The sequence below is a fragment of the Equus przewalskii genome, chromosome 5 (genome assembly GCF_037783145.1).
Source record: "Equus przewalskii isolate Varuska chromosome 5, EquPr2, whole genome shotgun sequence".
Taxonomy (NCBI): Eukaryota; Metazoa; Chordata; class Mammalia; order Perissodactyla; family Equidae; genus Equus; species Equus przewalskii.
In genome coordinates this window covers 6,171,143-6,184,390 of record NC_091835.1, presented here as the reverse complement: position 1 = coordinate 6,184,390, position 13,248 = coordinate 6,171,143, and the positions used below count along the sequence as shown (strand labels likewise).

The following is a 13,248-nucleotide window of genomic DNA, read 5'->3' as shown; positions in this document are numbered from 1 at the left end:
CCTCTATAGTTGCTTGCTCTCTGTGGGGAGACCGTGACCTGGATCATGGAGGAGGAAGCAACCCAGACACATGGCACTCTTCTGTCTCAAATGAACTTGGATTTATTTCGCACTTCATGTACAAGCTGTGTGTCTTTGTGTAAGACACGTAGCCTCTCTGAGCTCAGTTTCCTGTTCTGTAAAGTGGAGATCATATCACCTACGTCATAGGGTTTCTGTGAGAAGTAGACCATATTTGCAAAGCCCTTTTAGAGTGACAGAACATAGCAACAATGTAATAAATATTGACTATCATCTCCATCACCCTTGTCACCATTATCACCATCATCACATGGCCTTCAGCATCACCACGCAGAGTGGCTGAGAAATGCAATTCTGTCTGTATCTGTCCAGATGGCGAAAGCTCTAAGCCTCATAAAGAAACCCCACAGAAAAAAATCCCCAGTGTCCTAGGGCATAGCTTCACAGAGACACTTCCAGGAATGGGCCTCTCGGTTGTGCCAGTGCCAGGGTATTTGAGGCCCAGAAATATTCCTCTTTCCTACCCAGCCCTGCTGAGTCAAGCTCACTTCATTTCAAAGATTCTCAGCCCTCTCAGGGATCTTCCAGCAAAGGCCTTCTCACAGGTCCCTGCAGTGCCCTGCGTGGCAGAGTGACTGGAATGGGTCTGGCCCTGGTGACCTGAGAAACACTACAGCTCGAACAGGGTCAACTGGCCCAGCCAGATCTGCTCGGAAGGGAACTCTTTCAGAAGTCACCACCCAGGGGACGCCCTCTCCTGGGCACTGACAGGACATTGACAGGATGGAAACAAAGGGAAGGGGGCTTTGCCTCAGCCTCACTGAGTGCTTTCCGCCTCCTCTGTCCTTTGGGTCTTTATTACTGCAAGAGTCACCCGAACCACGACGCGAAGCATTTGAGTGAAGGTAAGCCTGCCCGAATGAGGCTCCTGGATTCACATCTCGCCACCTCCTCAGGGAACACCCCAGAACTACAGCCTGGCTACACTTGTGAGGAGTATGAAGCTGTACTCCTGGAGAATATTGGGCAGCTGGTGGTATTGCCAGTCCGGCATCTCCCAGCAGCACCTCGTGAGCCCACCCAAACTAGCTGGTTCTGTTGATTTCCTTCCCACACGCGCCTGATTAGTTCTTTCACACGGGTTCTGACAGGGCTGGGCCCTTGAGGGGCAACATCTGCAAGATGAGTGTTTGGCAACGATGGGGCTCTGGTGGGGGACGTGGGGGTGAGTCTTGCCCCACAGCTGCCTAACAGCGGGTAATTCCGCAGCGGGAGGAGAACATCCCTCCACAGGCGCTACTGAAGGCTCCTGGTGGGGGGAGCGGGCGCAGCTGTGAAGGCTCATCCCACATCTGCCAAATCGGCTGGTCGCAAGAGCTCTTTCAGTCCTAGCACATCGCTCTTCTATTAACCATGACTCAGACGGAGGATTGGGAAGGACATTTAGGAGATGGAAGAACAGGTGCTTGTGGTGGGGATGGGGCTGGCCATGATGGAGGAGGAAGAGACGTGCGTGGGCTTTTCTATCCTGTAATCTCCCCCACAGCAATCAACATCAGGTGGCATTGAGTGTTAAACGTGTGCAGGCACGGTGCCAGCCTCGGCACGCAGGACTCGTCACCCCACTTAATCTCATAGCAGCCCTCTGAGGAAGGGAGTATCAGACCCACTTTACTGATGAGAGCACTGAGGCTCAGAAAGAGGAAGTAACTCACCTAACGGCACCAGGCTGGGAAGCAGCAGGTACTCTGAACATTCAATACACGTTCATCGGTGAGTTGACTCGAAACTGTGGGGCCAGAGATCTTTGGGTGCAGGAGAGGAAGTATCCATTTCTTCGGTTGCCTTACATTTTCATGTTTATCACATCTGAAAGTGGAGTATTTTTTAAGTCACTTATAGCTCTTTATTTGATCAAAATTTTCGGCCTTCCGGAAGGCAGTGGGCCAGGATAAGAACCTGTACTAGGCATTGCTGCTCAAGGGCAGTCCACACACAGGCAACATCAACATGAGAAATGCAAATTCCTAGGCCTTACCCCACACCCGCCGAGTCAGACTTTCTGGAGGTGGGGCCTGGGAATATGTGTTTTAACAAGCTCCCTGCGGGATTCTGATGCATGCTAAAGTTGGAGAAGCATTTTTCTAGAGACATCAACAGCTTTTACGCCGCTTAAACCAGGACAACAGCAGGAGATGCAGGTGGGGAGGGGGAATTCTACCTTCGCTGAGGGGACCAGAGGCTTCTCCGCAGACTTCTGCTAGCTTTGACCTCTTAACTCCATAGTTAAGGGGAACCATTCTTTTTGTTCCACCCCAGGTGCTATAGAAGCACATAGTAGGTACTCAGGAAACACTAAACGGAATTCAATTGTATCTCACTGCTGCGGACACAGCAAGAGTGATGGCCAAAATTCAGCAGGGAGGATGGGGATGCTGCGTCAGGGAGAGCTCCCTGACGGCGCTGTGGTGAGTTGGGGAGGGGGAGCCGTGCAGGCAGAATCACCCCTCACGATGGCCACCTTCCCTCCCATCTTCGTGGGCTGAGCCAAGGACCACTTCCTCTGGAGGCCAGGGAGAGAGACACGATGACAAAGGAAGGGTTCTGACCACTGATGGAGCCCACAGCCATGTGAGGAAGAGGAGCCACGAAAGATGGAGGGACATTAGAAAGATGAAGGTGACAATTCTTCTGGAACGGGATTTCCCGCAGACACAGCCCAGGATTGGGCGCCTTGTAGGTGGTTTCTAGATTACTGTTAAATTACATAGAAAACCCCAGAAAAGGACTTAATCCAAACCTGCTGAGTTTCTGACATTAGCATGCATTCTAATTCTCCATTTTCTTCTTCTACTACTTCTCTGCCTCCCTTCACCAATAGCCTTCTTTCCTCCTTTTCTAATTTCAGTCTCTCTCTCCACTGCCATTTCCCACCCATCTTCTTTCTCTCCCATCTCTTCAACCTTGCCCACTTGACCAGTCTCAATCAGATGAGCCCCACCCATCTTCCTCCATTTTTTTTTTATTCCACCATCGAAGTAATCAATAAATAATTCATAGAGAAGGAAGCATAAGGAGGACTATGGGGAGTGGAGGTGAATAAGGCAGTTTGTGCTTTTCCATCTTTTGCCAAACAAGCATTATCTACAAAAACAGGTGCACCTTCCTTTCCTTCAGCCACCTAGCCATTAAAAAGGTCTAATTACTTCCTGAACACTAGACAGTTAGATAATTAGAAGGCGGCATTCAGACAAAAAAATTTAAGCCACTCTATTCAATCAGGGTAAAATCGCGTGATCAAGAAGCTAATTAAGAATCAAGTGTAGTGGCTTTTATTGGAAAGAGTTAGTTCAGGGCTTCAGAAGATCCCACTCCTCTCCCTCCAAGGTTTCTCTCTCCTCCCATCATCATCAAGGCTTCAGTTAGCTCCTGGTACTGTGTTAGCTGTCCAAACCTCAACCACAGCTGACCCCTGTCCTTGTGGGGCTTACAATCTAGAGAAAAGAGCATACCGAGATTCAAACAAGGCTTGTGGGATGAATGAACACATGAATGGTGCAGGGCTAAGGGTCACAGGCACATGTTCCAAAGGGTGAAAGAAGCGATGAGCATTGTCACATTGGAAGAGGGTGAGAGAGCGGGCAGAGAGGAAGTCTCCTTGTCCAGAATGAGGCAGGCCAGATCAAGGGGTCCACAAGCGGTCCTCAGGAGATTTATGAACCGCCTAAAATTATAAGGACAATTCCTGTGTTTGGTTTTTTTTCCCAGGGAGATGGTCCTCAGCTTTCATCAGATCCTCAAAGGGGTAGGTGACCCAAAGGATTAGAAACTACTGGGCTACAGGGAGACTGTCTCTCCTTCAATGAGTCCTTGAAGAATTGTTGCACAAAGCACAATTCCAGGAACTGTTGGAATACTGGAGGAAAGAGTGACAGTGGGTGGCCGTCTTGTCTCCCAGAATCACAGTGTGTTGGAGGTTGAAGGGGCTTTGAAGTGTCCCCATCCAGTCTCTTTGCTTGACATGGAGGAGGCTGGAGTGACTCATTACTGCTTGCTCCTGTGAGTCAGCTCTTCCCCCCAAGGGCAGGGCCAGCCGCCCCTAGATTTACAGTTGCTGCAGGGTGAATCCCATTGGGCCTCATCCCCAATCACCTTACTCACCATCACACGTGCCAGCCTCCTGGACCACTCTCACAATATGGACAATCATCCCTTCCCTGTTTGGCTCATCCCTTAACTGGCCCTATCTTCCCAGCCCTTCCGCCATGCCCTCTGGTCCTTAGGGTCCATCACTGGCAACCTCTTCTCTGAGTTCTTTTCATCTCTTAATTGCAACATAGCTGTCTCCTGAGGACATTGTTTCTTGTATCGCTCTCTCAAGTGGTGGCTGCTTTTTCTCCCATTACACGTATTCTGTGGGGCCTGGAGGTGGGGTCCACGTCTTCCCTGCTCCCCGTTACCACTTCCAAACCACCTCTCTTCCTTGATGCTTCAGAAGCTCCAGCTCCTTTGAAGTGCATGTCATCATATATTACCACCCTCTCCCCTTCTTGAAGTTGTTGGCTGCTGACTGCCTGCTCACTCCTCGCATTCCTTGACACCCCTGCCTCATAGTCCCCCTCCCACGGTTCCTGGCTGCAGCATCTCTGTAGATCGGTGGTTCTCAGCAGAGGTGGTACCATGCCCTAGGGGCCACTTTGGAAATGTATGAGGCGTTTTACTTGTTTTCTAATGTAGTTGTGCTCCAGCATTTATATTGAAATTTACATTGTCTTGTTACAAATGACTTCCCCTTTGTTTTTCTTTACATTATCTGTTAGGGCATTATATTATTTTTTTAAAAAAGAAACCATAGTGACTTATGTTCTCTTATGCATTTCACTTCAGGATAGGAAAAGGGATATTGAAATATATTTGTTATAAAAATGGAGCACTTGGTCTGATAGCGTTGAGAATGGCTGATGCAGACCATCTACCCAACTCCCTGGCTTCCTCATTACTCCAAAGACCTTTTCCTCCAGCCCACCTCAGTCCCTCATGACCACCAAGAAACACACTGCTTCCAAAATCTGGATTCAACCAGCCCACTCTGACCACAGCCCCCATCCTCGTAGTTCACTGACTCTAGCATTCCTCCAACTTCTTAGAGACCCCTTGGCATTGACCCTATAGCTTTCCATTTTCCATTCTTCATTATCCCTTAACCCTTTGTGCCCTCACTTCCCTCCTCCCAAGCCTAGACTCCATGGGCCAGCTCTATAACCACTCCCTTGCAAACATCCATAATTCTCATGTCCCACTCTCTCTCTTATCTTACTTTCCATCGGAAAACAGTCTACACTAATTGAACTCAACTTTCTTCTTACTCCACAGATGCTCCTAGCAAGCAGTTGAAGGTGTGGAGAAAAATCACACAACCAGTGACTAGACTCACTCCAAATTTATGGCCACAAATCTCAAATGGGCACTCAACACCATCAGATAATGCTCCCCTCTATCTTCCTTGTAAATTCATTCTCCTAATTTCCAAGATAATTATTTCCCACCTTCTCCTCTCTCCACAAATCTTCAACACTTCCTCCCTTATCCTTTCCACCTGAGCAATGATTTCATGGAAGAAAAAGATACTCTTTGATAAGAACTACCTGATTTTCCCACTGTCACTTCTGTCATCCTACTCCATCTGAGCCCACTAAGCCAATGGTCACTCCTCATTTCACTTGAGCTGACCTCTCAACAGCATTTTAAAAAGTTACACACTCTCTTTCTTGAAACATTCCTTCTCTAGACTTCTGGGCCTCCACACTTGCTGCTCTTGCTTCTATACCATTTATTGCTCCTTCAGAGCCTCCTTTGCTGGCTCTACCTCCACCAAACTGCCCCAAACCTTTATACATCAGAAGTTCTGTGGCTCTGTCACTGGCCTCTTCTCGTGTCTATCTGCTCTCTCTCCCCAGGAGATCTGGGGCCATTCTTAAGGCTTCAAATTCCACCTCTGCACTGATGGCGTCTATCTCCAGGCCGGATCTCTTCCTAAGCTTAAGACCCTTATGTCTAACTGCCTACCAGTGAGATTTCTATCAGACGTTTTAAGTTTCCCATGACCAAAATATAACTATGAATCACTGTGGTAGGCTGAAAATTGGCCCCGAAGACATCCAGGTTCTAATCCCTGCAGACTGTTAATGTTACCTTATACAGGGACTTTGCAGAAGTGACTAATTTAAGGATCTTGAAATTGGGAGATTATCCTGGATTGTTCAGGTGGGCCCAACGTCATCACAAGTGTTCTTCTAAGAGGGAGGCAGAGGGAGATCTCATGACAGAAGATATGGTGATAGTAGGAGATGTGACATTGGAAGAAAGAGGTGGACTGATGCAAGGAATGCAGATAACTTCTAGAAGCTGAACAAGGCAAGGAAATGGATCCTCTCCTCAAAGCCACCAGAAGGACAGCTTCACTTTAGCCCAATGAGACTGATGTTAGACTTCTGACCGCCACAACTGTACGAGAATACATTTGTGTACTTCTAAGCCACTACATGTGTGGTCATTTGTTGCAGCCCCAACAGGAAACTCGTACAGTCACTGCCACCACCACACAAATCCACACCCCTACACACAATGTGGAGACATGCCCTCCAGGTCCCAGTCAATGGCACTACTACCCATCTAACTGCTGAGGCCAAAAGCTTCAGTTGTCCAGATTTTTCTCGCGACTCACACCTCAGCTGGGAGCAAGTCTGTTGGCGCCACCTCCGACCTGCATCCTGACTCCAACGATTTCTCACTGTCAGCTCTGCTGTCACCTGGTGGAGCCTCCATCCTTTCCAACTTGAATCACTACATCACTTCTGCTGCTACTCTTGTCGCTCCTCAGTTTATTGTTTCACAGGAGCCAGAATGAACTTTCTGAAGGGTAAATCAGATCCCCATTCCCTCCACTAGACCCTCCCACAGCTTCCCATTACATTCAGGAGACAATGTAAATCCCTCCCATGGCCCAGGAGGCCCGACCGTGGATAAGCCTCTGCCCCTGACCTCCCTGCGCTGCCCGCTTGGTCACTGCACTCTGGCCTCACTGACCCTCTTTCTGGTCCTTGTGCAATCTGTTCCCACCTCCTGGCCTTTGCACCTGCAGTTCCTGCCTCTCTCTCCAGATCTTTGCATGGATCCCTCCTTCTCATCACTTAAGTCTCAACTCAAATATCGCTCCCCTCAAAGGCCTTTTCCACTACCCTCACTAAAACAGGACCCTCAACACCTTCAGCCAGTGGTGACTTAATCCTATTTATCTTCCTCATAGCATTTGTCAGCACCTGAAATAGTCTTCTTGGCTGGTTTAGATGTCTCTTGTGTGTCTCTGCTCTAGAATGTAAGCCCTCTGAGGGCAGGACTCTGCCTGTCCTGCTCACTGCACTATCCCTAGTGTGTGGCACACAAATAATATTTATTTGCCTGGTTTCTCATGACTCTCCTTGCCTCTGGCCATATAACTGCATCAAAGTTCTCTCTTCCAGAGAGTGTTTTTCATTAGCACTGGGCTATTTGTGCAAAAACTTAACCGGTGGGATTTCAGACATCATTCAGCAGGTATGGAAAGACCACAGGGCTTCTGTTTTGGTGCGTTTGAAAGCACGCAATTCATTCAACATCTGCTAAGTATCAGGTACCATGGATACATGGAAGAGGGAGAAGAAGAAGATATTTATATTATGCCTCAACGGACAACGAATTTGGATTTTGTCAAGCGAAGAAGTGGGTGGGGTGGAGCAGAGGTAGGCGATGTCCCTGCAGGGAGGTGCCCAACTCTGTCACCAACTCGGTGTGGCAGCTTCTGCCTTCTACCTGCTGAAGGCTGGGTCAACCCAGGAATGCAGGGATGGTAACCACGTGGCTCAGGGCTGAAAGGGGGGTTTGAAAAGAACAAATCAACCTGATATAAATCCAGCTTACCCAACACCTATATTCATTTCTAGATAAAGGGAGACTGGTTTCTTCTGGCTCTCTCTTACTGGCCTTTGCTCTTCTCTTCTCCCTGCTGCCTCAGGTCTCATCATCCATGAGGGACCCTCCGTGTACCGCATCTTTAAACGGTGGCAAGCTGTCAACCAGCAGTGGAAAGTGCTGAACTATGACAAGACAAAAGACCTGGAGGATCAAAAGTCAGGAGGCAGGACAAACCCCCGGACCTCCTCATCCACCCAGGCCAATGCCCCTGCCTCAGAAGAGGAGGCCACGGGCACCCCTGCCCCTGAGGAAGGCCCTGCCCGGGCAGCCAGCCACCCCTCAGGCCCTCTCTCCGATCACCACTGTGCTTACACCATCCTGCACATCTTGAGTCACTTACGACCTCATGAACAGCGGACCCCCCAGGGCGGCAGCCGAGAGCTCGTCATGAGGGTCACGACAGTGTGACAGGACAGACCTGGAAGGGAGGCCGTGACCACGCAGGACAGAAAGGGGAGTCGGGGCCGGAAGGGGCCAGGGCCAGCGGGTCGCGGTCTGGGGAGCAGGTGTGGGAGGCAAGGTGGCAGCCCAGGGGTCAGAGCAGAGGGCAGGCGGAGAGTGGGGGACTTGAGGGGCCTGGGGACAGGGTCGGAGCTGGAGTTAGTGAGGCCGGTGCCACGAGCGGTTTCGTGATTTCCAGTCAGTCAATACCATTCTCCAACGAGAGTGAGGAAAACCGACACAAACTCAACAACGAAGTGCAATACAAACTAACCAAACACAACGACAGGACACCCAGCACTACCCGGTACCTGTGCGCTAAACACCTGTGAACAGTGGAGGCTGGGAGGGTGGAGCCGGGAGTCTGGTGTGCGCCCAGGTGTGCGCCCAGGTGTGCACCTGCGGAGGGAGAACCAACTCAGAGGGAAAGCGCCGTCGCCTGCTCTGGTCTAACCCTGAGTTTGCGTCTGCTTCTCCCTGGGCCATGAGCTGCGGGCCCAGGCAGGCGGGTGAGGGCGGGGGTGGGCCCGTGGGACGGCACACAGCTTTTGCGGCCCCTGGGCTCACCTGGATGGGCAGGATTCCTGACTCGATGGCTTTAGGGAACCCCAGGGCAGACGGTGCGGGAGGGAGATGCTGGTGCGGGCGGCAGAGGGAGGGGGATTTCTCCTCGCTTGCAAACCTTCCAAACTGAAACTCCCAATTTCAGGCGGGTTCAAAGAGGGCTTCGGTTTGGAGATGGGTGTCTTTTTGTGCCCTTGTTACTTTATTTTATGGTGATTTGGCTCAAAGATGTTTACAGGAAACACACACACACACACACAACTAGAGAAAAGTGCAGGTTTTCCGTGGGGGTCTGGAGCACCGTCCCGCGGCTGAGGCTTCAGCCTGCAGAGCTGTCAATCAAGGAGCCACTCCCCCAACTACCCAGCCCCACCCCCGGCCAGGACGCGCTGGTTGCCAGGCTCCCTCCTGCCCTGGCACACGCTGAGATCCAGGGCCCCCACCGCAGAGCGCCTCCGGCCCAGGGTCTCCCAGGAGGAAGTTGGGGGGCTGTGCCCCAAGGAGGGAGCGGAGACCAGTCTCAGTATTCCTTGCTGCTCGGACCTCTCCCTTGAGGGCGCTTTGGCTGATCCCTCAGTGCTACGAGCTCCCTGGTCCCTCTGCAGCTAGATGGACCCGGGGACCCTGGCTGGGAGCACTGTCTCCTGAGCCCACCTGCTGGTTCTGGGGACCCTGCCAGGGAAGGCCACTGGGTGGTCACCTGCAGAGTTTCTTGTCATTGCACAACGGCCACGTCATCTGTGGGTGTTAAAGGGACACTGTCAAGTACTTTTTTAAACTAGTTTTTAGGGTTTTTTAAAACTCTCTGTTGTTTGTATTATTCTCTTAAAAGCTTGAAAATAAAATTTCTTTCCCTACCATGAGTGTCCTTTTCCGTATTTGAGTTTTTCCTCCCTCTGTCCCGTTCTCCCTCTCCCTTGTGTCCACTCACCCCTGGAGTCTGCTCCCTAGCGGAAATCATCTCTCCTTTGAGGGTACAGATGGGGCGGGGCAGGCATGTGTTCGTGTGCATGTGCGTGTGTGTCTGTGTGAACCTGCAGCGAAACACTAGGACTCCTGGCCTCTTCTTGGCTTCCCAGCAGATGGATTCCTTCAAGTCACAAAGAGGAACGACTCCCAAACTCTCTGCAGGTGTCTGCCCAGGAATCTAGAAGCAGAGACCTTTAGTGCTGGGAGGAAATTTGGGGAGCTCCACTCCATCAGGTCATTTCAGAGAAGCTGAGAGAACCACAGAGTGGGGCATATTAGACCTAATTCTCCTGACGGCTTTCCTTTAATATCAGAAAACAGCCCCCGGGGCAGGGCCCTGAGAGAGGCTTGGACATGTCACTAGGCAGAAGACAAGACCTTGGGGCCGGCCCAGTGGTGCAGCGGTTTAGTGCGCACATTTTCACTTCGGCGGCCCGGGGTTCACCAGTTTGGATCCTGGGTGCAGACATGGCACTGCTTGGCAAGCCATGCTGTGGCAGGTGTCCCACATATAAACTAAAGGAAGATGGGCACGGATGTTAGCTCAGGGCCAGTCTTCCTCAGCAAACAAAAAAAAAAAAAGGAGGATTGGCAGCAGTTAGCTCAGGACTAGTCTTCCTCAAAAAAAAAAGAAGACAAGACCTTGCCTCCCTTCGCCTGGCCCTGGCCCCCAGCAGTCAGCCAGGCAGTGTCATCAGTGGGATGTGCACAAGCTGGGGAAGGTTCCTTCCCAATGGAACTCACAATCCACAGGGTCAGAAAAGACATCATAATCAGTGAGGCCAGAGGACATATACAAGGAAAGCACACAGACAAGAAAACCAACAAAACTGTATGTGTATCTCATGTGATGTGAAGGTGTCTATTTTTCCATATGGTCTATGAATGGGCCATTCAGTTAAATTAAATATGTATGGAACATATAGATGTGTTACATAGACCATTTTCAAAAAAAGTATTAGAATGCAACTAAATATGCATAGCACCAAAACTATAGTGGCCATCATGTCGTCTTTCTTTGGTGAATCACAGGGCACTTCAGAATCTGTGGTCATTCAGGGTCATCATTCAGAATCGGCTGTGCTGAAGAATGGGTGATTAGTGAATAATTCCACTAGAACGCTAGGGTTTGTGGGATCTTCGTGAAGGAAGCTCCAAGACAGCAAGGACCTCAAGCAAGGACCTGTCTTGTTTACTGCCATATATCTAGGACCTACAGTAGTGCCTGGCACGCCATAGGGGCTCAAATAAATATTTCTGAACGAAGAAGATACTCCTGGACGAGTCTGGGAGTACCTTTAACTCGCAGAAGATATGCCTCCTTTTTTTTTTACCATTTACCCTCCAGCTCTCAAAGTCAGTCATAGAGTAGAAAAGAAAGGTCAACTTTTGACTTCTCCACCCAACAGGATGGTAAATTCCCTGTGCCTTGGGGGATGGCGCTTATGGGTACAAAATGGAATGAACTGGGTGTCTATATTTTATATGCATCTCTGGGGAGTGAGGCAGAAGCACATGCTGACGACACAAGGCCACTATCCTCTTCCAAATGTGCAAACCATCCTTCATACCACGCGGCAAATGTCCAGATTTCCTGCGCAGTTACCTAATGCAGAGCGATGAGAAGTAGTCCATACCTGCTCATTATCCTCAAGTATGGCCCAAGCATGGGACAAGATGCTAACTAACATCTAAAGCTCTTCCTACCTGCCAGGCACCAAATTACTTTATCAACACACTTAGTATTCCAACAACTGATGAAGTAGCTACCATTATTATCTTCATTTTACAGACGTGGACACTGAGGCAAAGAGGTTAAATACTAGCCCATAACCACCAGCCAGGATCCCATCTCAGCAATTCGGCTTTGATCCTAACTGCTCCACTCCACTCCTGCAGGACAACTGGCACCAAGTTAAGGGAAATCTAGGTCAGTCCAATGCAGGGACGTATGTCATGATGATAGAGGCCTACAGAAAGATTTTGAAGGTTGGGGAAATTGGGACTAAACTATTTCTGTCCCCTACAAAAACACCCTGAGCATACCTAACAGTCAATTTGTGACATTGTCCAGATAATAACCTGGCCGAATGAAGCCTGCATAATAGAAAGTTGGCTCTACCTGCACATGGGAGAATTCTGAAAGGACAATGGACATAATTCAACCACATTTTTAAGGACAAAGGGCCAGGATCCATAAGTGATCACAGAGGGCTCTCCTTCTAGAAAAAAAAGTAAAAAATTATCCTATTTGGGGACTTGAATTTTGGCCCCACTTCTAAGTGAAGGGTGCAGAGTGGTGGGTCAGGCGCTCTAGTCACAGCCCACAAAATTTAGGAGGACCCCAAAATTATAAGGCCTCATCCCTGTCTATCAGGAGAACCAAATCTGTCACTGTCTTAGAGCACAGAACCACCCAAATCACAGACTTGTTTAGACTCTTAGGAGACAATTTACTGCTTCCTCGTTGTTTGGCCGGTGAGACCCAGAACATACAGCAGAGGTGGGTTTGGATACAACAGTAACTAATCTCTAATGTGCTTTGCAAGCAGAATTGATTATATTGTGGAGGTGGGGGGGAGATGGGGGAACACTTTTTGCATTATTCCTCCTCACCTTTTCTCAAATTATCCTGTTTGTTCATTAGTAATAAGCAATCAAGAATGATTTTCACCTTAAGGGTCTGACCCTATAGCAATGAGGCAAGGATCCTAAACCTCCTCCCCACCCATCTCCACCCATCTTTATGGCAGAATGGCATTGGGAACTGGGAAGTCCTTGGGTGCCCTGGACAATTGGGTGACACTCCAAGATGACTCTAAGTGGTAAGGATCTAGGACTGGCCTCACCCTACATCTGAGTCCAGGGTCTGGGCCGCATTGGGTTGGCAGCCAACTGGTTAGCTAAGCACCTACTTGTCCCACCATAGGGGACCATAGGTCCTTCCTCATCCTGCCTCTTTCTCCCTCCGGCATATCCTATCTACTCCTCACTAAGCCCATTATGGGAACAAGAATCCACTGGGCGAAGGCTTTCTTCCTGCCTAAGCCCCAACCCAAGGAGAGCTGCAGCCTCCGGTGTCCTCCTGGCCCCTGGCCACTGACCACAGGGGTGAGTCCCTCCTCTTTAAGTGAGTGACCTATACCATGTACCAAAACGCCCCCACCATCACACTCAGTTCCGACCCAAGGGCTCAGTAGATGTTTAAGGAAGACGAGGAGCCCTGGTCAGAGGGGTTTGGGG

General features: G+C 49.8%; 1 protein-coding gene across 2 annotated transcripts in view; it reads left to right on the top strand.

Annotated features, from left to right (window-relative positions):
• Positions 1-9,896, top strand: part of MARCHF4 (membrane associated ring-CH-type finger 4) — a 105,512-nt gene extending 95,616 nt beyond the window's left edge. The window contains exon 4 of one of the 2 annotated variants that reach the window (XM_008519916.2): positions 8,072-9,896. In XM_008519916.2, coding sequence (XP_008518138.1) covers positions 8,072-8,439 — 368 coding nt within the window. In that variant the 3' untranslated portion in view covers positions 8,440-9,896. The other variant, XM_070618245.1, reaches the window with a different exon arrangement.
• The last annotated feature ends 3,352 nt before the right edge of the window (positions 9,897-13,248 follow it).